Source organism: Ammodytes marinus (assembly GCF_949987685.1).
Source record: "Ammodytes marinus genome assembly, chromosome: 1".
NCBI classification, from domain to species: Eukaryota; Metazoa; Chordata; class Actinopteri; order Uranoscopiformes; family Ammodytidae; genus Ammodytes; species Ammodytes marinus.
In genome coordinates this window covers 8,696,662-8,719,307 of record NC_137230.1, presented here as the reverse complement: position 1 = coordinate 8,719,307, position 22,646 = coordinate 8,696,662, and the positions used below count along the sequence as shown (strand labels likewise).

At 40.1% G+C, this 22,646-nt stretch overlaps 2 protein-coding genes across 3 annotated transcripts in view; both read left to right on the top strand.

Annotated features, from left to right (window-relative positions):
• The window catches only part of LOC307248592 (solute carrier organic anion transporter family member 3A1-like), a gene marked incomplete at both ends in the record, with an annotated part of 29,188 nt that extends 24,333 nt beyond the window's left edge, over positions 1-4,855 (top strand). Inside the window, 3 exons of the mRNA XM_080025020.1 lie at positions 2,537-2,709; positions 3,290-3,354; positions 4,479-4,855. Of these exons, the coding sequence (XP_079881146.1) occupies positions 2,537-2,709; positions 3,290-3,354; positions 4,479-4,855 (615 nt within the window). The remainder of the gene's footprint in view (positions 1-2,536; positions 2,710-3,289; positions 3,355-4,478) is intronic.
• Positions 4,856-17,218: 12,363 nt separating this feature from the next.
• LOC307249492 (COUP transcription factor 2-like) lies at positions 17,219-21,679 on the top strand (the record flags this gene model as incomplete). Of its 2 annotated transcripts, none has more annotated exons than XM_080026225.1 (3): positions 17,219-17,723; positions 18,947-19,471; positions 21,405-21,679. In XM_080026225.1, 3 exons carry the CDS (start codon positions 17,219-17,221, stop codon positions 21,677-21,679), a joined length of 1,305 nt encoding a protein of 434 aa, XP_079882351.1. The 2 variants fall into 2 exon arrangements, with proteins under 2 accessions (XP_079882351.1, XP_079882350.1); XM_080026224.1 differs by having other exon boundaries at positions 17,219-17,756.
• Between the last annotated feature and the right edge of the window lie 967 nt (positions 21,680-22,646).

Sequence of the window (22,646 nt, the reverse complement as noted above, 5' to 3'; positions counted from 1 at the left end):
TGTGACAACCAACCCCATCAAGGCGTCGTTTGTCACAATGTTATCTTAATGGGAAAAATCTTAAAAAGAAAGCAAGAAAGCAGACCTAAATTTGAAAGTTTAATTTCATTGTCAAGTTGAAAAATAGGCCTAGATAACTTTATGCATCTTAACACAAAATGAGCAAGGAATAAACAAAAAGGAAATCCATATTAAGACCAACCTACTGTATGTAACAACATAAAGAACAAAACAAATAGGTCTAACAATAATAGCCTACTCAACTAGGATACTCACATTCACTATCTGAGTTACAGTTATGTCAAATGTAGGGTCTGCTCACTAACTAAGCAGAGATTGTGTGCCCACTGGTTGCACATACAACACTTCTCCCTTACCTCCCCTGAACGGGTGCTGGAGAACGTTTCCATACAAACCAAACACAAACTATCCTCTTCATCTGATGAAGACTCCTCCTCCTGTCTCTTTCTCTTCTGTTTCTTCTTCCCCAGCTGGGGTGGAGTGCACTGGGGTGCAGTAGCCTTGGCAACTGGTCTAGTTTGGGATGCACTGGGTCGTTTTGATTTTGTAGCCCTTTTTCTCCTTCTCTGGGGTGTCAGTGAGGATACAGCTTGACATTTTCTTTGTATTGGGTTCCTTTCCTGGCTGCACCCTTTGGATAACATGTGACAACCAACCCCCCAAAAAATGTGACGACCAACCCCAACTGGAATGTCTTGCTAGCATCAAGGCCAACAACCATCTGACAACTAATTAGCTTACTAAAAACAATCTAAACTATAGCTTACCCTTCACACTTTTTTAGGGTAACAAGTGTTTTGTTATAAACCCATTGTGTAAAAGCCTAAAATAAAAATACTGAGGAGCTAAATATTTTCAATTTGACACGAAAAACACTAACAGTCCTCTCACCTCAAATTCAGCAGTCTAACTCCAAGGAAAACTATGTAGGTGACGTCTGATCCCAGTTGTGGATATTTACATATCAAAATTTAACAGACAGCACCTTCTGGTTCCGAGATATAACGATTGTGACAACCTACCCGTGTGACAGATTACTCCGTTCTCCCCTATTTATTCGCCAATTTGTTTGAGTCTGTGCTTAAAATTGTCATATGGTGTGACATGAAAGTTTTTGTATTTAAATTATAATGGGATACATTTTTCTTAAGTATACTGATTTTATCACAATCTTCTTATCTTTATTGAGATTCAGCATTTCCTTGTACAAAAACATTAAATTTTGCATTATTTTTCTTAATCATCGCCCAATGTAAGACATTTGTCATAAATGTTTTGTATAATTTAGATTAATTCCAATATATCCTGTTATAAATCTAACAAAACTACTTCTCAGTATAGCTTATAGTATTTTCCATGTGTTCCAGTGAGAATTTATAATCAATCACTGAATAAATAAATTATAAAGCCTTTTTATCTTCATAATTTCTCAACGTCTCACCAAATGATATAGTCCCATCATTGGATGAACCACACCACATTTCAATAGATTTTCTATTAATAATTTGATATTTTGACACCACTCAATTAGGCAGGTATCGGGGTTGAGTGAGTATCCAGTACTCAGAAGAACAACAGTAGTAATGTACAAGTAGTCACCTTTTTTCATGTGATTATGGACCAAAAAAGTTTTAAAAAAGAAAAAACATACATTTAAATGAGTTTTAAGCTGTAACATACAAGAATAAAGTGTTAACTCACTTCCTGATCAAACAGGGAACTCTCAACCCAAAGGTGTCCAAGCAATTACACATTTAAATATCGCAATTTGGTGTCACACCATTGATTTCTCGGACAAAATCTATTTAATCATAGCTAATTCAAAATATTGTACCTAGACTTTGAAAAGAACTAACTTCTAAATAGACATCTGTAAGATGATTCTGTACTTTTTTGAAAAGATTTGCATTTGTTTTTCTTAGTTTTATTCAAGTTTAAAATGTGTGAAATGTGGTTGGGACAGTCACACCATATGAGCTTCTTCTGGTTTGGTTGAAAACTGTGAAAATGTGAGTGATTTATAACATTACTGTTCAGTGTGTCTACGTAAAGCAACATGGTCTGAACCACATAAGAACATTTTTTGACGAATACTTTTTTTTAAAATATGTGTTTGACGCTTGGACACAAAAAAAGCCACGTCACGTCATCCACCCATACACCGAATGTGGCTTTTTCAGTTTTTTTTTGATGGATTTTGCCAATTCTTTCACCATTGCATAAATTAAATACCGAAATGTGCTGCTCAAACATAGCCTACAACTAAAAAGCAAACCTAAATACATAAAGAAACAGTAAAATCTTCAAATCTAAAAGTAAAATTTATATTTTACTATTGATGTGATTTTGAACCACTCATTATTTTGCGGGAGACTTTACATTTTCTGTAGTCCTGCAGTTAGTTTGCCGAAATGACAGCCCTACTGTAGTTACTGAGGATCTTAATCAACTTAACTAAACTAAACAGTGGATTGACGACGTATTGAATTGACCCCACGTCTTCTCTTTGTGTCAGAACCTGACCAGCTGCACGTGTATATCCAGCAACAGTGAAGAGGCGGTGGCGTTACCGGGGAAGTGTCCCAGTCCAGGCTGTCAGCAGGCCTTCCTCACCTTCCTGTGTGTGATCTGTGTGTGCAGCATGATCGGTGCTATGGCACAGACACCCTCCGTCATCATCCTGATCAGGTAGGAGACGCCACTGCTGCTGCCATGCATATGCTGACCACAAGAGGGAGCCAGTGGCATTTGTGGCTGCATCAAAGGCAAAACGATGACATCAGAGTCACATCTGTGGTGCAGAGAGATACTGACACACAGGGCAAAATTATGATAAACACAGTGCCAAGAACATTGTAGAGTACAGAACAGACAATATTAATACATCACTCTACATAAGTATAGAATATTTTGCATCTGTCTATATGTAAGCATATTTTTTGTTATTACAACTTCAATGCAAATATAATACTTGTGGCCATTTTGCAAAAGAATGACATCTTGTAGATGGAATAATATAGTACTGCCAAATATGTTAAAATAATTCCGACATTGTGGGTGTGCTCACTTTCTGTTTTAATAAAGTACTGTAGATATTCTTACTTTGCTGTTAATTTGTTTACAAAACGTTGGTGTGAGCAATGTGATCTTCACTGAAATAAAATTTGAATAAATCAGATGATTCTTAACAAATCAGTGTTATCCTCTGACCATTGAATAAACAACTCTAACCAGGAATGACACTCCCCTACCTTGTCTTTGTTTTCAGAACTGTGAGTCCAGAGCTTAAGTCCTACGCCCTTGGTGTTCTGTTCCTGCTCCTGAGACTGATAGGTAAGCAGTTTAAAACATTCACATTACTGTTAGGCTTTCATATCCACAGGAAGAAAATAAAAAAAATATTCTTTGCTACTGCATTTGTCTTTCACCTTCTATAATGAGCTTCACTCCGCTGGGATTGTCCTATCCGTCGTGTTCATGACGTGTCCACTGTTGCCCTGTAGTTTGTGGCTGTGTAACTCTGTAATGTAAATGTCAAAGCAATTTTCTCCCTGGGTGAAATGGACTTAAAGGCCTCTGGAAACCTGGTCTAAAATATCAATAAACAGTATGATATCAAAGTTGGATGTTTCAATAAGCTTTCCCAAAGATCCGATTGAGAATGAATGTTCATTAATTTTATAAAACTTCATTTTTAAAAAAGCAGTGTTTTTCTACTGTCTGACAGGAATTTGTGGGCGTGGCCTTCTTAACTGGTCTCCATAGCAACAACAGTCATTTTTTTAAATAGAACATTCGGGCAGAGAAGTGCCGTGATTTGTTCATAATAATTAATGTGTAACAGGAACCACAGACCACAGCCTGCCTCATCTAGACCGAATTTATGTTAAGTGTATCAATCTTAAATGACATTATCTTTCCTTGCCTCACTCTTTTAAGATGCTTACTATCATGCCACTTACTTCCCAAATGACATAGTAAGATGGATTTTGTGGATTTGGTTTTACAGGGGCTTTAAGATAATAACCTACTTGAAATACGACTTGAATTATCGATAAGTGATATTTTTTTATTTAAGATGGGATATATCTTGAAGTCAGCTAGCAGTACTCATATTGAACATTTGTTTCCTAGTAATAGGAAGAGCTTTTGTGTCATAGGAAGCCAGTCTTGTTATTGTCATTATTAATTCAAGCAAATTGGACTTACAAGTCCTTATATCTTTCTGATTGTTGCTAGTTGTTAGGTAATTGACAAGAGATATTTTTACTCGAAACTAGTCCAACATACTTTGTCAAGATTCCATTTTTGCAATGTGTAGTTTGTGGCTGTGTTAGATGTTAAAGTAATGTTTTTCTCCTGGCTGAACTTCATGGTGCGGATATAAAATGGAAACCTGAACTCAAACTGGTATGCTTTTTGACCCTGCTTGTCTGTCCACCCCCTTCCCCCCTTAGGCTTCATCCCTCCCCCCCTGATCTTCGGCATGGGCATTGACTCCACCTGTCTGTTCTGGAGCACCGTGTGCGGGGAGAAGGGCGCCTGCATGCTGTATGACAACGTGGCCTACAGGCACCTGTACGTCAGCATCGCCATCGCTCTCAAGTCCTCAGCCTTCATCCTGTACACCACCACCTGGCAGTGTTTGAGAAAGGACTACCGGAGATACATCAAGAACAGCGAGGGCTACCTCACGCCCACCGAACTCTTCGCCTCCAACGTGACTCTGGACAATTTGGGCAAGGAGATCATCCAGAACCCAGCCAACAGGACAAAGTTCATATACAACCTGGAGGACCAAGAGATGGGTGACAACATGGAGTCAGTTTTATAGTGTTCGGTCTGGTCTGTCTAGCACTGTGGGGACTGGGGGGAGCTGAGGCTTGTCAATGTGCTAACCGATCCGACGTGCAATGTTTTTCTTTGGTGTTGTATCCAGTTTTAGAAGAATGTTTCTCAGTAAGGGGTCTTATCTTCTTCTTCTCCATCCAAAACATCAGACATACTGTAATGAGAAAAAAAACAATGAAGAGGGTTTCCCCCAAAGGCTTCTATATCAACATTACACTTTTTTATTATCATTTTTTACTAAAGTACAGATGATCTGGTCCATTTTTATTGTCAGGTGAAATCATAAACTGGCTTGAACACATTTATTTTGGTTGTTATAATTTGAAAGCGGTATAGAGATCGACAGCAAGCATTAGACAAGGATGGAGGAATGACATGCAATGAATGTCCCCTGCTACATTTTAACCAGGGACGTTGTGGTTAGTGGTCACAAGACAGATCCACTACGAATGGTACTGTAAGCTCAACCTTATCGGCAGTTTAGTTCAAATTGCAGTCAGACCAGAGATTTTTGGGAAGCAGAAGTCTGAAATTGTCGTTATTCGTTAGCTTTTATTGGACAGTTTATTTTTCTTCAGATAGGAGTTCTACTCAGGTCCAGATATCAGATAGAAAAGGATGACCGTTAACATCATTGTTCATCATTAGATGATGCCTATTTTAGCTCATGGTTGGAGCTCTTTTCCATACATACACATAACACACAGTTGTAACCACTGGGCAACTCGTCTACATACATATTTGTTGTTATAGGTTTAACAAAAGGAATTTCAACACATTAAATAAGTGCACTTTTCTTTCATCTTAATCAAAGTGACCCAAACCCAAATATAGTAAGCAGTGGAAATTGAATACGTGGATGTAGTTTTGAAATCGAATCATATTTGGTAGGTTTATGGTTCAGTATCTTGTAAATAATACCCAGAAATGAAGTTTACAACACTATTTGTAACAGAAACTAGTTTTTAATTTGTATTTTGTGCTGCCAGTCATTCAGCAGAAGAAGAGGTCAATGTTCCTCAAAAGGTGGATATCCCATTTTGGAACCAAACTCTTCAGTTTGAGTTGATGTTGCACATATTGTTCAGATTTTTAATAAGAAAATAACAAAGTCTTTCTCAATAGCTTTCAGTGTAATTGGCCCATTGTGGTTCTAAAGGGCATTTTAGGATTTTTTTTTAAAGTATGAGTATTGCGCCAGTATGTATTAATTATCCCTTTACTGTGTCATAGTGTGGAGTTTTGCTATGAATGCTGGAAGAGATTCTGAGACTGATTTTCTGTTTCAGAGCCCAACATTTTTATTTTTATTTTTTACTTCACACTGTTTTTCTGACATTCTGTCTTTTCTCTTTGACATTTATAAAACATTAGGCGCAACTACAAAAGCAAACTTTTGAAATATGTCCTTATTGATGATCTCACCAAAAGCAACAGACTATGAGAGAGGATATAGGAGTTAGGAGGCCCACCTATATAAAGGATGGACAAGACACACTTGAGCTGATTCAGTAACTGAACGTTTGACATTTCAGTTACATGACTATCTCTCCAATGATTTGACCTTACCACCTCTGCCAGGAACACTCATATCAATGGCAAATTGAGGCAGAAATGCGGGTTGATTTGGTGATGTGCTCCTGGGGACGCCGCTGCAGCAGTAGTGCATGGAATACATAGCAACATGATAAATAACGAGCAGGGAACTTTGCAAATAAGACTACCCAGGATACACATATGTAGTGGGGCCAAAGCAGGTTGAGGCTGTGGGGGGAGGAGGCCTTCACTCATAGAGACAGCAGCAACACTTCCATTAGCGTGCTGGCTGAACACGTTAAGTAGAACGCCAAGTCAATGTAGTGAGATGGGATGATTGTGGAGAGCTAGCTGTCAGCAGACACAGCATAGCATGACGCACAGTGTCCAGCCAGAATTAGTTCATTTTAAAAGCATGCTGGTAATGCATGCGATAATACAAAAAAAAGGAAATATCCAGTATGTCACTAGGCTGCACAGACTCTGTAGTTTGGTGGCCATGGTCATGGTTAAAACACATATTTAACTCGAATGGCCTTCAAATTCTATTCCAGACCATGGACAAGCTTTATAATGCATACTGCATTGTGATGTTGACACTTTTTAACGAACCTCAGCAGACTCATGATGATCACACACACTGCAGTGATTGTCTAAACACAAATATTTCTTTTCCATTAATAATTTTTTTTTAAAGGAATTCTATGAGATTCTAATTTCTGACATATCCAGTTTGTATAGAGAATATATTGTTTTTCCTGGCTTACTTTGTAAGTATTTAATATGTTTTGCATCAAAAATATGGACCTTTGTCCAGCCACTATCCATCACAATAGATTTCATTCCAATATGTGAAATGCTTTTCATGTTTGGAGGTGGGGGTTAAAGTAGTAGTTCAACATTCTGGGAAATAGTTAGAAAATAGTTCCTGAGAATTAGACCTCTCTCATCATGTCTGCAAGGTAATTATGAATGTAGGAAAAAGCAGCGGCTTAGCCTAGCTTAACATCAAGGACTGGAAATGTGAGGAAAGAGCTAGCCTGGATGTTTTTATCCACCTACCAATATCTCTAAAGCTCATTAATTAAAGTATATGTTATGTCAAGTAACTTGTGTATTTTACACTTGGTTAGATACCTGTATATAAAGTGTCAGTAGATACGTTTTAGAGGTGCTCCTAGATGTATTTTGTTAGCATTGCCATGCTAGCTGCTTTCCTCTGGTTTGTGTCTTTGTGCTAACCTGTTGCTGGTTACAGTTTTATAATTATCATGCAGACACAAGAGTGGTGTCAATGTTATCATCTAACTCTAGCCCAAAAAGAAAATATGCATATTTCCCAAAATTGTTGTTTTAAGTTTGTTTTTCAATCGTTTGAAAAGTTCCATGATTCAGTTTCATGTTATGCTCCAGCTCATGGTTTACGAGTAGCCTAAATACTTTACATATATTGGAAATGACTTTGGATCCACACTGCTCATGTGATGTATTTAGTTTAGCACTTCGAGAAACTAATAGTAAAAGATTTAAATTATACATTGACGGTGCTTCTGCATCAGAAATGATATAGACAATATTATAACTAGTGGAGAAAACAGACAGCTGTTAGAGGACGTTGGAATGGACCTACGTTCAACACAGAGCCATGCCAAACCAGTCCACCGCTTGGTTTGATTTGAACTAATAGAGTATAAATACAGATGTTTCTTAGCACCGCAGTGAGACTGAAATTCTACTTAACGGACACATTTTTGGGCACTGAGTAGGCAGTGTTTGAAATAGTTCTCCACCTCAAAATTGAAAAGGAAGCTTTTTATGGGGTGGAGGGTGTTAATTTAACATACCAGCTGGCCAAACATCTCCTCCTCAGCTACCCCCAACAGGTGGTGCTGTCTTTGATGACGTCCAGTGTGTCATAGTGCCCACTCCTCTGTATATATTAGTGCCATTCAAGTGCCAAAGTGACACCATAGAAGTGTTCTGTCATTTCTTGCAGACAACTTTGTTTCACCACGCTGGAGCTCAGAGCAGATCCTCCAGCTGTATGTAGCCTTTTTTCTGGGATATCCCTCCACCTTACGTCACCATATCATACAAAAGTGTCCCAAAAAAACATATTGCCTATAAAATATTGTATATGGGTCTAGAAAAAACAGTATTATTTAGGATGTAATAACTGTTAATACGTAGGACTTTTCTACTAGTGAAGGTACTGTCTAATTTAGATTATTCTCTCTTTCCATCAGTGGCAAAGCTGATAACTGTTTGTTGCTTTGGTCCAAATCAAAACAAGACTTGGCTTGAAATAAGTGGCACCAATGTCAGTCTATTGGCCTGACATTGTACAGTAAAATAAGGTCGGCTGTAGAAAAATCAGCCAGACTTCACTGATAGCAGTCCTGCAACTGTGCCTGGATATTAAGTTCAACTCTTGAGACTGTCTGATGGGAGCCTATGTTGTGCCATATCAACCCTGTGCACAGTAACATTCAACTCTCTTCGCGAAAGAAGAAGAAGCCAACATATTCTCTAGGTCTGTCTTACGCGCTGGCAAGTGTGACAGCGCTTGCTTGACCATGTATTTACCTGCGGCGACAGGACTGTTTTGCCTTGTGATGAGAAAAATAACTTTGGAGCATAAATGTTTTTTACATCCTATTTTTCTCATTCTTCTCCTTTGAATGATCTTGCCTTGTGGTAACAGCAGGTTGATTTTTCTAGCAGATCTTTAGTGACAGAAGTATTGACATACGAAGAGTTCACTGCCAAAATATGTCATTTATGGGGGAAAAAAAGTTCAAAGAATTATCATTCGGGAGACATTTTGACATCATTTTCTCTTGTAAATAGGTCCATTTGTTTTTGTTGCTATTTTATTATTTCTTACAGATTGTCACTTTTTGTAGCTGGATTTTATTTTGGAAGCAAACTCTTCGTATGTAGATAGATAATCCTTAAGTTTGGGCCTATAGGCAGCATGTTGCCTTTGATTAAAGTGAAACCGTGTGCTAACAATGTTAGTGACGGTTTTCGAATGACATGTTTGCTTATCTTGTTGGTGGTATTCAATGTGTGACTTTAATGGCGCTTTGGAGAAGGACCTTCGAACAGAAAAGGGCATTGAAATATGAAAATATCACCTATATTTTCAAAACATCGCTAAAGATTTTTAGATATGCTCTCTTGCTTCTTTGGGTTTGTTTTATTTTTTCTTTAAATTATATGAATTTATATTTAAAAGCTTTTTGTTCTGTATATTTCTTGAAAAAGATTACATGATTGTATGTTTATTGTAAATACATTAAATATACTATTTTTGTTTTTAATATGACTTTTTTATTGTCTTACTACTACTGACAAAGTGTAGATCTCATTGGTACTTTGAGTTGGTTTTCACAGTATTGAAATATCACTCTTCATACTCAGTATGCCAGAAATGTTTTTCACTGTTTACACGTTGAAATATTTAGCTGTGGAAAGTCTACAGCCATGCTAGCGGCTTTGTGAAACGGTACTTAGCATAGTGATGCTTTCAGCAAGATATTTCAGTCCAGACCACAGTAGAAGGCTTACTGATATAACAACTTTTCTATCCTCAGAACCATGTCGCTAGCATGATTATAATCATGTGAAACACGTGACAGCCACACAATAGGCTACAAGTGTTTAGCCAGAAGCTAATGAGTTTAGCTCCCTATTTATGTTTCATCCACTGTAAGGGGTTAGAACGCTACACATGACACATCTTATGTCATTAGCAAGATAGAAAAGGAGATGGAAATCTATCTAAATGTTTATTATCTTGTGAAACACCCCTTATTTTGGGATCATAAGCAGAAATGTGTTGGCAGTTAGATTCAAATGAAAAACTATTAGGAACCAATGCATTAGAATGCTGTATATGCTTAATTTCTATTTGTTAAGAAATGTTTTCCATGCACAGACATTGAGATGCTGCTTGCTATATAAAGTATGGAGGAATGCTTGTATTCACTTGGTCAGCGAGGAGGTTAAAGGTCACCATTATCTTTCCCTGTATAAACGCGCCGACAGACCAAGATAAATCCTGACATCAGTTTAATCGAAATGTGCTTGTGCTTTGCACCACAATCTAATTTCCTGTCATCCATCCAAGCCCTGTGGTTATCCCCAGGCCTGCAACAAGCCAGCAGAGATAATAGCCGGGGTTATGGATTGACCGGTGGATCACCTTGTAGTACTGCATTGGGAGGTGGCGCTGTATAGGCCACGTGTTCGGGGCTAGTTTGCAAGCATTGCTTTGTATGCGAGAATCGGGGTTGTGAGAGCTTTTCTGTTTCTCGAATGCGGCTGGGGTCTTGCCGGGGCCACGGTGCAGTGAAATGGAAAAGCATGCCATTCCCTGTTCCGCTTGATGCCGAGTGACTGTGAGAGGTTGTGTCATGTTCCTTGGCTATTGACTCAATGACTTGGGACTTCACGACAAAAGCCTGAACCCGTGCCGGCTCTCTGCGTGCTGACAGAGAGATGTGTCTTCCACTTGTCTTCACATTGACCCGAGGACTCTGCCCCGGACTGACGTGTCCCAATCCCCAGAATCTCACCTCTCCGACCCCCCAAATAACCTTTGCACGACCTCGCCTGTCAGCCAGTCAGGCTGCTGCTATCGAAACAAATTCTTTGAACTTGTTGTCTATTTTACTGATATATATAGCTATGGATTACCAGTCAACCAATTCAGTTTCCGCTACATGGATGACATGGCGGAGAATTCAGCCATCTCATGTGCCCCATATAATTCACTGTCACAGTGGGTTGAAAGGTTAGGCACAGAGCAAGCACAGGGCCAGTGGCTGGTGCCGAAATCACTCAGGCCCATCTAGAAGACAGAAATTACCATATGCCCTTCATTTGTTGGGAAAAATTGGGACATCTGGACTTGCCTCACTTCAAACAAATGATGATGTATTCTCCTTTACATTGTATGCAAAAAAGGAATATTCTGCATATTTGACTAATGCCTTGTCTTGTGACGTGGCTCCGACAGCTGACCTGATTTATTGCAAGGTTCCACGCGTTGTTAGAAAAAACACACAAAAAAAACAATCTCTGACTCGTTGACAACGGACCAATTATCCACTTCATGCAGAAAAGGGTCCATCTGCAAAAGAGGCCGTGAATTGCAAATCCAGTCGCTGACTGTCTCCTTGCTCTCCTCTAATCTAATCATGTGATCCATCATTTGGCAGGCTCGAAGGCTCTGCACACCGCAGGCATGGAAAAGAATCCCACTGAGGATTAGTATGAAGATGTTTGCATATCCATAGGCCTATATGCAGTCCTGAGAGTATATGTGGAGTAAAAAAGACATATTTATAATAATGTGTCAAGCTATTCCTCTGCATTTCCTGTGTCCAGGTCTTTAAAAAAACACTTTCATGACTACATATTTCCAGAGTAAACTTTAATAGGTTTTTGTTAACCTTACCAACATGACATACATAACATGCATAGATGCATTCGAGAGCATAAAAATAACTGTTTGGGGGAAGAGAAAACCCCTGTTAAACTGTGTGTGCTGCTCAGTATAGAGGCACTGTTGGTTGAGGGATAGTACTGTTGCAGAATCATATATTACCCTGATGAGCCCACAGACACCAAGCCACAGACAGCACAGCCACACGGCAAGAGCGGGACACGCGACTGCCACTATTTGTTCTGCTAAAGCATTCATCACACTAATTACCCAGGGTGCCAAGCGGCTTGCTTGCAGCTCGGCATAGCTTTCGGCTGCTCGTTTGGAGCCGTGGTGAGGTAGAGAAACCTTGGATGAGTCTAAACAGGAGGTTGTCCTCTTTTTTTTCTTCTGGCTCTCCTGCTGCACATAATTAACTCAGCAGTCCAGCAACTTTGACAAATTGGAATGATGAATCTGGCCTCTATGAATAGATACAAATACATGATCAATCAAAATACTAGACAGTGTTCCTCAGTCTGAGGAAGTGTGCCGCTGTGAAGGACAAAAGAAGTGTCTCTGGCTTTGAATGACATTTGGTGCTGTGGTAGAAAGTAACAGGGGGAGGGGGGGTGTCTTTGTTGTGTTCTTTCCTTGAAAAAAAACTAGAAACAGCCAGTGCATAAGAGGGTGCCTCCAAAAAAGGCTTGCTAAATGTCACCATTTCATCATTTAAATGCCAAATTAAAATGCATTTTACTGCATTAGCCATGCATACTGCCTGTTTTAGAGGACTACACGTGCTACCGGCCCTTGTATCTTGTTGGAGAACTGTGACTGTTTCTCCAAATGTAGACAGATGCAAAGGGACAGTCGGATCGAATAACAGTCACGTATGCCACCTGACCTTGAAAAGCACCAAAAAAAATCATATTTCTGTGTCATTCAGACAAGCTTCAAACTGTCTGTGTGCCTCCTGGCCTTCACACATCCGTCTGAACCAATGTAATGTCCAGTTCATCACAACATCCCAGGATAACCCCCTTTGCATTGGCCACGGATCAAGGACACGGAAACTTCCTAGAAGCACTTAATCCTGTCGTTTTCACAGTTACAGGAGTTTGGCTGCTGCTCTCCAACCAGGTCAATAATATCTACAGTAAATGGACAAACCTGGACGTACAGCAGGAGGTTTAAAAGCCATGCTGCGTAATCACCTCATGTAAATGTGCCGACAGTGTTGATGTATTTACTCCTTATGCGGGCGGCAGAAGGTATGCTGTATTATTGTTAAAAATTAACAATAATAATAATCATTAAGATTTTAGTGATATTATTTTGTAAAATTATTAAGGTGCCTCATTTAAAGCTGTTAATGTCTGCACAAAACACAACACACTACTGAGCAACCTGTCATTTTAAATAACCTGTCATCCCACAGTTGGTATTATTGTATTTTTGTTTATCTAAACATTGTTGTATCAATGTGTATGATTTAATCATTTCAAATACTGATGGTGCATAAAGAGCGTTCCATTTCAAACTTGAGTTGTAAGTACAGTATATTGATCTACGGCTCAGCTGTGTGGGGGTAATCTTGTGCCAAATGGTGAGTTGAGAGAGGTCACAGGTTAAGTAGGGCTTTGTACATGTCCTAATGAAGATCCCGCCACTTTGCCAGCATATCTCTGTTCCCAACTGGGAAGACCGCTGGTGGAGCGTTATCATTGCATCATGACATGTGGCTCTCAAGCATGAAATGTACCTCTTGGTGAATGCAGCAGAGTCAGAGTTCGGCCGTCTGGGGTTAATACACAGTTAAGAGGCCGTCCATCGGTCACAGGTGAAGCAGGGGGTAGAGGAGCGCTAATCTATCTGACTAGTAATTGTTGCTCTCGGATCAGCGTTTGAACCTGCTTAGCAGCCCAAGAGATTCCATGGCTTTAATGACTGCCAAGGTTAACATCAAGGAGATAATGCGCTTGCTTTGTTCACTGTCCAGCATCCATTGTCAAAACACTTATTTTCAATTACACAACTGTTTAACGCAACAATTTATAATTATTTAGAATATTTATTATTATTTAGATTTTTAGTAAGCATTACCAATTTAAAGTCAAACATTTATTACAATTAAGGTGAATTCCCTTTAGTATCAATTTAAGATATTAGGGACTACAGGGGGCTTTGTAAGTTCAATTTAACTTTACTTAGTTATCATGACTTTAAATGGTCAATTAATATTGTATCTTATTTGAAGCTGTACCCTAAGTAGATTATTACGTTTTCAAGGGGGTGAGCACTGAACAGTCTGTGCAACTGTCTGCAGTCTCCCAGAATGAATTTAAGGTGAACAGTCCCACGGCTTTTTATCTCCAACATGCACACATTGGTTTGGCTTGGTATTAGTTAAACAATAAATGTAAATAAACACAATAAATGTACATATCTACTACAACTCTACAATCAGTAACAATGGCTTTCCATTCAGCCATGTGTTTCATTCACCTTTCTGTGACCTAGGTCTGCACCATCACAGACATTTTGCCAAAATTCGAGCAGGAGGTATCTGCTGGAGGATATAAGACAGGCTATAGTGTACTTTTAGATCTCCATCATTAATCTCATTGGCATAATGGGCTTGTTTATTTATTTATTCTAAATGCCAACAATACTATTGAATGTGTCAGTGTTTGCCAGTTTGAAGTGACAGCATGCAGTGGCAATCGTTTGTATGTTCTTTTTGTGCACATTTTCAGTTTACTCCAGTGGATGACGACAGGGGTTGTCATTGCCACAGCCCTCATACCCCATCCCTACTTGTCAAATCTACTGTAACTGTCCTAATATTAACAGTTGGGGGATTGAACAAATAACCATATAATGCCCCTCGTTGGTAAGAGGGGGTTAGCGGGAAGCTGTAATTTAATGATATTTCAACAATATAATAATGTATGTGTAAAAACACATATATACTGTATACACACATACACACACACACACACACTCTGAGCCACCTTGAAGCAGAAGATATGCTGCAGGTCTCCAAGCAGAAACCCAGGCTGGATTCCACTGGCCAAACTCTACTTTTCTTTGTGTGCAATAAGGTAGCTCCGCATGTGATAGCTTTAAAGGGCAACAGTTCACCAAAAACAGGGGGGGATTTATCAACTTAAACTCCAAGGTATTTTATTAATTTTAACCAGATTTGTCACTGGATTTAGCAGGGAGTGAAGAGTTCAATTTAAACAGCATCATCCCTTCTGGTGTGACAACACTTTGGCCTTGATCTTCCACTGTTGATTGGTCTTGGGCGTGAGCTGTGTGCTTTGTTAGCAATCCAAGGAAATCTTGTTTTCTGTCCAGGCAGTCACTGAAGAACTGCAACGCCGCTTGTTTGGAAGAATGTTACGTAACAATTAGGACTCATGGAGCATTATAAACAGTGAAATAGCCATGCAGATATTTTACACATGGTGACGGCTTGCTACCAAGAGTCTTTGTGTATATTAAAATAATTTAAATCTGTGAATACAAAAAAAAGAGTGTCTTTGTGCCACGGGTGCAGAAACACATCAGGAGCTTTAGCACAGGTGGCAAAGGGCCAAGAGGGGCCAAAATTGCACTTTTGACCTTACAAGCCTATCACTGTAATAAAAAGTGTATAATACCTAAGTGCAATCATGAATTGTGACATGCAGTAGGGTTATACTACACACACACACAAACACACACACACACACACACACACACACACACACACACACACACACACACACACACACACACACACACACACACACACACACATGTTAAATCTTACATAGAATAAAAAACATTGTGAACATCCTCATAATACATATTTTTTTCAAATGAAAAATAGACAGAGTTGTATGTAAGTGACCTCATGTGTCAGTCTGGGTAGTTGAAGATACTCATAAGCATTATTATGGAAACCCAGCGAAATGATGATGAAAAAAAAACACATTTAAAAACATATTGAGAAAATATCATACACAAATAAAACCACAGACAGTCACACGGTTGAAATACTGCAACAAAGATGGGAGGGAAGAAGATATTCAGACATAATATCATCCATATACTGTATGTCTGATAAACAGTTTAAATAACATACATGTTGATGACAGTTCATATAAATGTAGTAGGTATATCTGTTAACCTTGTAAGTCTAGTGTGCGTCCTATATATTGGAAGGTAATTTTCTGTGTAATTTACTGATGACACTAGGTGGCATCAAATTACTGCAGTCTGGGTCGTCTGCTTCTATGGCTGTTGCGCTCCTCATGTGGGACGAATAAAGTGTGATCTTAAGTAGTAGTGTGATATCTTCTAATATTTCAGAGGGTATGTGACAGAGACAATGGTCTGTCAGAACTACAGCAACAAGTAGCCGGTGCAAGATACACACACACACACACACACACACACACACACACACACACACACACACACACACACACACACACACACACACACACTACAGATGACAACCAGAAAAGACGGGGGAGGGGGAGGTATGTCTCTCTCTCTCCAACACACACACACACACACACACACACACACACACACACACACACACACACACACACACACACACACACACACACACACACACACACATCAGACAAGCTTATTTTCGCGTTAACCCCGCCCCAAACACAGACATCAGTGACGTCACCGACTCACGTCGGACGCACCACTCTCCTCCACCGTCCGTCCCGTAGCAAAGCATCATCAAAATCATCATCCATCATCCCCCACCCATACCCCACCTCTTCTCTCTCTCTCTCTCTCTCCCTCTCCCATCCGTTGTCTTTTTTTAATATGACTTCTGACTGATCGGGAGAGCAGGGAGCGTCTGGAAAGCCTGGTTCTGTGACTCCATCTCTGATGCAGGATCTGCACGGTGCTCCGTTTAAAAGCTGGGCGCACAGGACTGAAAGGACCAGATTGCATCGTATTTTTCGGGGATAACATCGCTTCCCTCTGTGGATTTTTGCCTCCGTGTTGTGTGTTGTCTTCATGTTTCCCTCCGTGGATGTTAAAGCGCATTATCCCGGCCTGAATGACGCTTCCTTTTGGGATTTCCACCGCGCTCGAGCCGTTTCTGGGTGACTGCCCACTCTTTACTTGTGAAGTCGCGCGTTATAATTGTATTGCCCAATTGTCTTATTTGATCTATTCGTATTTTGATTCCCGACTTGAATTTTGTTTTGGGCAAACAATGTGACAATTTCCTTGAATGTGCGTTAGTGATTCACGCAGATAAATCGTGTGCGTTAGGCCTAATTGTCACGTAAAAAAAGAGTAAAGTTGGGGGCGCGCAAAGTAAATTTTTGGAGACGATCGATAATGGCTATGGTGGCATGGAGAACCAATGAGGGCGTCGGGGACGCTCAGGGGCCCCTTTCCTCCCCGGTGTCCCAGGTTGCACCTCTGTCGCTGCCGGGGGAGCTGACGGGACACATGAACCAGGCGTCCACTCTGGAAATATCCCCGGCGGCAGCAGCACCCCAGGGCGCACCACAGTCCAATTCTTCCAACACAACCGCCGGGACTGCCACTACCACCAACAATAATAACAACAACACCTCCTCTTCCTCCTCCTCCTCTTCGTCCATGGACAAACACCAGAGCCAGCAGATCGAGTGCATCGTGTGCGGGGATAAATCCAGCGGCAAGCACTACGGACAGTTCACGTGCGAGGGATGTAAGAGCTTCTTCAAACGCAGCGTCCGGAGGAACCTGAGCTACACCTGCAGGGCAAACAGAACCTGTCCCGTGGACCAGCACCACCGCAACCAGTGCCAGTACTGTCGACTCAAGAAATGTCTCAAAGTCGGCATGAGGAGGGAAGGTACGCGCTGGCGTCCGCCTGTTGTTACTTTCGGTATTATCACGTCGTATTATACAGCACTATACACAGTTAAGGACGCTGCTCAGTTTCACATAATGCTCCGTGTTAATCGACATTATTTCCCTTGACCGCATGTCTGCTCTAAAAACTGCCACCCATTGCTACATTTGTATAGCTAATGGCCACATAATTTCTTCCTGAACTCGGCCATTTGTTGTCTACTGCGTCCGCATTTTCATATTCCTGAATAGTGTAGGCCACTATTTGCCTCGAATGTTAGTCTCTATAGCCTAGGCTACTAACACTAGCCTGTGGTATTTTGAGTCTTTTAAGCTAGCATCTTGTTGTAGCAGGTGTAGGCTATTGTAGCTTCAGCCAGAAGCAGCTTGAATTGTCTTATTTTCTAATTCGACCTTAATTTTGCTATTTTTTTATTCGTTTAGGCTAGATTGTATCTGTCAAACGTCTTCGGTAAATGTAGTGTTCGCATGTGGAATGTGTGTGTGTTAGTTAGCCAAAAATTAGGCTACTTCTTCCAAAATTACTCAGTGGCAATGAAAGCTTTAATTGTGAATTTCAATTTCAATACTGTTTAATTTGGGTAGGCTAGCCTATAGCATATCTGGAAATATAGGCCAAAGGAAATTGATAGAACACACAAACACACATGCTTAAGCTAGGCATACTATTAAAGTGGATACAAGCGAAGTTTCTCGTTAGGAAAATAGTTCAAGGCGCACACGCTTCAGTTTTGGCCTCATATTTTTTTTTCTTAAATTATTTAAAATAAAATAGGACATGACCCTCAGACACGCTAAACAATCTAGCACGCCATTATCTGCAGATTGTGGCCGATAAATATATTCCCAAGCATTTGTCCGAATGTGACATTTAATTTCCGTGGCTGTAGCCTATAGGCCTACAATATTTATTCCTTCCTTTACAGCTACCACTATGGCTACCAGTTGGCTGTAAGCTAAATTAACTTTCACTTTGGCTGTAGGGCGGGTAGGCTTCTGTGTGTGTGTGTGTGTGTGTGTGTGTGTGTGTGTGTGTGTGTGTGTGTGTGTGTGTGTGTGTGTGTGTGTGTGTGTGTGTAATTATGCGCTCTTAATTGACGTGTATTGCCTTTAAAGAGGTCTCGTGCATTTTCTTCACGCTGTCTCTGATGTAGCTTATTCAAAGCCTGATTTCGCATTAATTTCTGCCGTTTTCTGTTGCAGCGGTCCAGAGAGGCAGACTCCCTACCCAGTCCTACCACGGCCAATTTGCTCTGACAAACGGAGACCCACTTCAGTGTCATTCCTATCTTTCGGGCTACATCTCTCTCCTACTGCGGGCTGAGCCGTATCCGACCTCCAGGTTCGGCTCGCAGTGCCTGCAGAGCAATAACCTCATGGGCATAGAGAACATCTGTGAGCTGGCGGCCCGGATGCTGTTCAGCGCCGTGGAGTGGGCCCGCAACATCCCTTTCTTCCCGGACCTTCAGGTAACAGACCAGGTGGCCCTGCTGCGTCTCACTTGGAGCGAACTGTTCGTGCTGAACGCCGCACAATGCTCCATGCCGGTCCACGTCGCCCCGCTGCTGGCCGCCGCCGGCCTCCACGCCTCCCCGATGTCCGCGGACCGGGTGGTGGCCTTCATGGACCACATCCGGGTCTTCCAGGAGCAGGTGGAGAAGCTCAAGGTGCTGCACGTGGATTCAGCGGAGTACAGCTGCATCAAGGCCATCGTGTTGTTTACCACAGGTAATCTTGCTCTCTCATTGAAGTGAGGACAGTGGTGCATTTAATTAAATGATATCCAGTTAAAAAAAATCCCGAATTAACAAAATGAGCCTGTTTATAAATAAATAAATAAATAGCCATCTCTCTCTGCACTGTGCCGCAGAAAATAAATTATGAATGAACTGACCATTTTAGATTTTTATGAAAAGCCTTAGCATAGAAACACATATAATCACATAGGCCTTAGCCTACATTTGAACTATTTCAGAAACCCCAAAATATGTTTTTACAACAATGTGCCCTTTTATAAGGAAACCATGAATGCCATGTGTTACAGTAGGCGATATAAATACAATTATTGTATTCTTGTGAAATGCACAAAACACAAATTTAAATTATATGCAATCACCTAGCCTACATGTTTCTGTAAATACATATAAATTAAATTAAGTGTTTTGTTCCAGTATCTTAATGCTTTTTGCTTATATTCCATAAATTGAAGGGGTTAAAGGTTTATTTTCTTCATATTTCAGTTCAAGCAGAATTCACTATTCATCAGAATCATTATCACAGAGAAAAAAAACAAGAAAATATAGTTTTACAATTCCTTTTCTGATTTTTTTCTACATTAACTTACATGACCTCATACAGCCATGAATCATATTCATACTTTGCAAAGGAAAACAGGGTTGGCGCTCAACATTTGACAGTATCGAACATTTTATTACATTGCAGTGCTTTTATAATGCTTCAAAGAGAAAGCATTTAAATTAACTGAGGTTAATTTGGAGGTTTTTGCATTTATTTATTTGTTAAATATATATTATTATAAATTATAACAATGACATTAAATAATGAAATGTTTGTTTTATCTAATTATTGTTATTGCTTTAACACAAATTACAAAATATAAAAATGCGAATATACTGTATGCATTTATTGTTGTTATATTTGAATTTCGCTTTGACCAAATTCTTTCAAAAACACGTGTACTGAAATACGTGAAACTACGGCTCCGCCCTGCATTGTACAATTCACACTGATTATCTCAGAGCCTTTTTAATAACAGTCAGAACTATGTCTGATGGCTGGATCATAAACATGAACTAAAGGATGAGAAGCAGCAGTGTGAGGAATTAAATCAGGTCTCCTATGTAGCTCTATTTATAGTCACCATGAGACCAACGTACACGTGTCCTTAAACTGGGACACAGGGACCGTTATTTGACCCCCCAACAGCCATCTGGCCTGTAGTGTTATTGCAAGCAAGATACACAGAGCGGGCAAAGGTCGGTAAAATGCTGTGCCTCTATTCTGATACACAGCGCTGCTTATGATTCTCTTCTTCTCGTTCAGAACAAAAAAAACGAGGGAGGGATTGATGGAATATTCATGTATCTCTATGACGGAGCAACAATACGGTGCTTTTCTTTCCTCTATGCTTTTGTGGTTTCACAAACGCCCCGATCCCCGAGTGCATATTTAGCGATTTTACAAATTTACGTAGGCCATTTTGAAACCTTTGCGCTTGTATTTACATTGTTAACTGGTCATGTCTGACTGACTGATTTATCGATGGTTAAATAGTGTTCACAGGGGGTTGTTATATAAGCCTGATTTACTTCTCTGTTAATATCTCACCGAGGCTCACTCAGATCTGCTTATTATAAGATAATAAACTATTTGAAGCCTGCCACAAATACCCAGTAGTGTGCAATCCTGCCCGCCCCTGTAACTTATCCATCAGTGATGTCCTAAACAAATAGTTTCAAGTAAAAACCAGACAATTTTAAGCGCAAAAATGTTTTTTTGTCTTTAAATATATCCCTGTCTGTTGTACTCGTGCTGTGCTCACATAGTTGCTAAAACAACTCCTACATTATACTATTCCCGCTTTTTCCCAGCCTTCCTTTTCGATGCTCTGTTGAAACACTGTAGTTCTCTTTGTCCATAGATGCGTGCGGTCTGTCGGACTTTGCCCATGTGGAGGGGCTGCAGGAGAAGTCCCAGTGTGCGCTGGAGGAGTACGTGAGGAGCCAGTATCCCAACCAGCCCAACAGGTTTGGAAAGCTGCTGCTGCGCCTGCCTTCACTACGCACCGTCTCCTCTTCCGTCATAGAGCAGCTTTTCTTCGTGCGTCTGGTGGGGAAAACCCCCATAGAAACTCTGATAAGGGACATGCTGCTGTCTGGAAGCAGCTTCAACTGGCCTTACATGTCTATTCAATAAAGATGGAAAGCTACAGCGGCGCTACTAAGGTCAGGAAAAGGGCCCACACTTCAAATTCAAGTCATTTCAGTACGTCGTAAAAACCTCCATTGCTCCGAACAAGGGGAGAAAAAAAAACTGCCCGTGGAATGAGGTAATAACAAGCATTTCCGTTGTAATAAAAAATCTTTATTTTACTTTTAACAGCAATTTTCTTGATAGAAGACGAATGATCTCTCTTTTTCTGCATTGTGTGTATGTGTGGAAAGGCCCCTGAAATAAATCAAACCATTTTGAAGCGCTTAAACGATTTGACCCCAGTAGCAGATTTTTTTTTTACCTGCTCGTAAAGAAACAATATTCCACGCGTTAAAATGACTGGTTGTGACGGACATTTTTTTTTTTTGCCGTGTCCATGTGTGGTGACCACATAAAAACAATATTTATTGGACCCTGTGTGTATATTTATCGTGCTTGTAAATTATGTTTTGACTCCTTTTCTAAATGTTTTACATATTTTCGCCGCAGCCAGTGATAGAGCTGCAGGGATTGTCTTGTGTCCATCTGTTTTTTTGTTTCATACCTTCCAGACATGGCACTTTGAACTGAAGGGATATTTCAGAAAGTTTGAAAGCAGGCGATTTGCTCACTTGTGTACAGACAGAATGATAACTGATACATGCTTTGTTTGAGTTCCTTTGGATCGTTATAATTTCTGTATTATCCACATTTAAATAATGAGAAGAAGCAGAGAATTCTTCTGGTGATCAGGGTTAGGTTGCGCAAAGTAATACATTTCCCCTTATATCATTCTCCCTAATATCATTACTTTCTTACATTAATATTTCCTAAATATTTTACTTTATACTTCCAAACTGATGTTATTATTCCCTTATGCCACAATGCTTCATTTCTACTCATTTTGGCTTCTATTAAAAAAATATTCATCGATTATATCTACTTTAAATGATCAGAAATACAAGAAAAT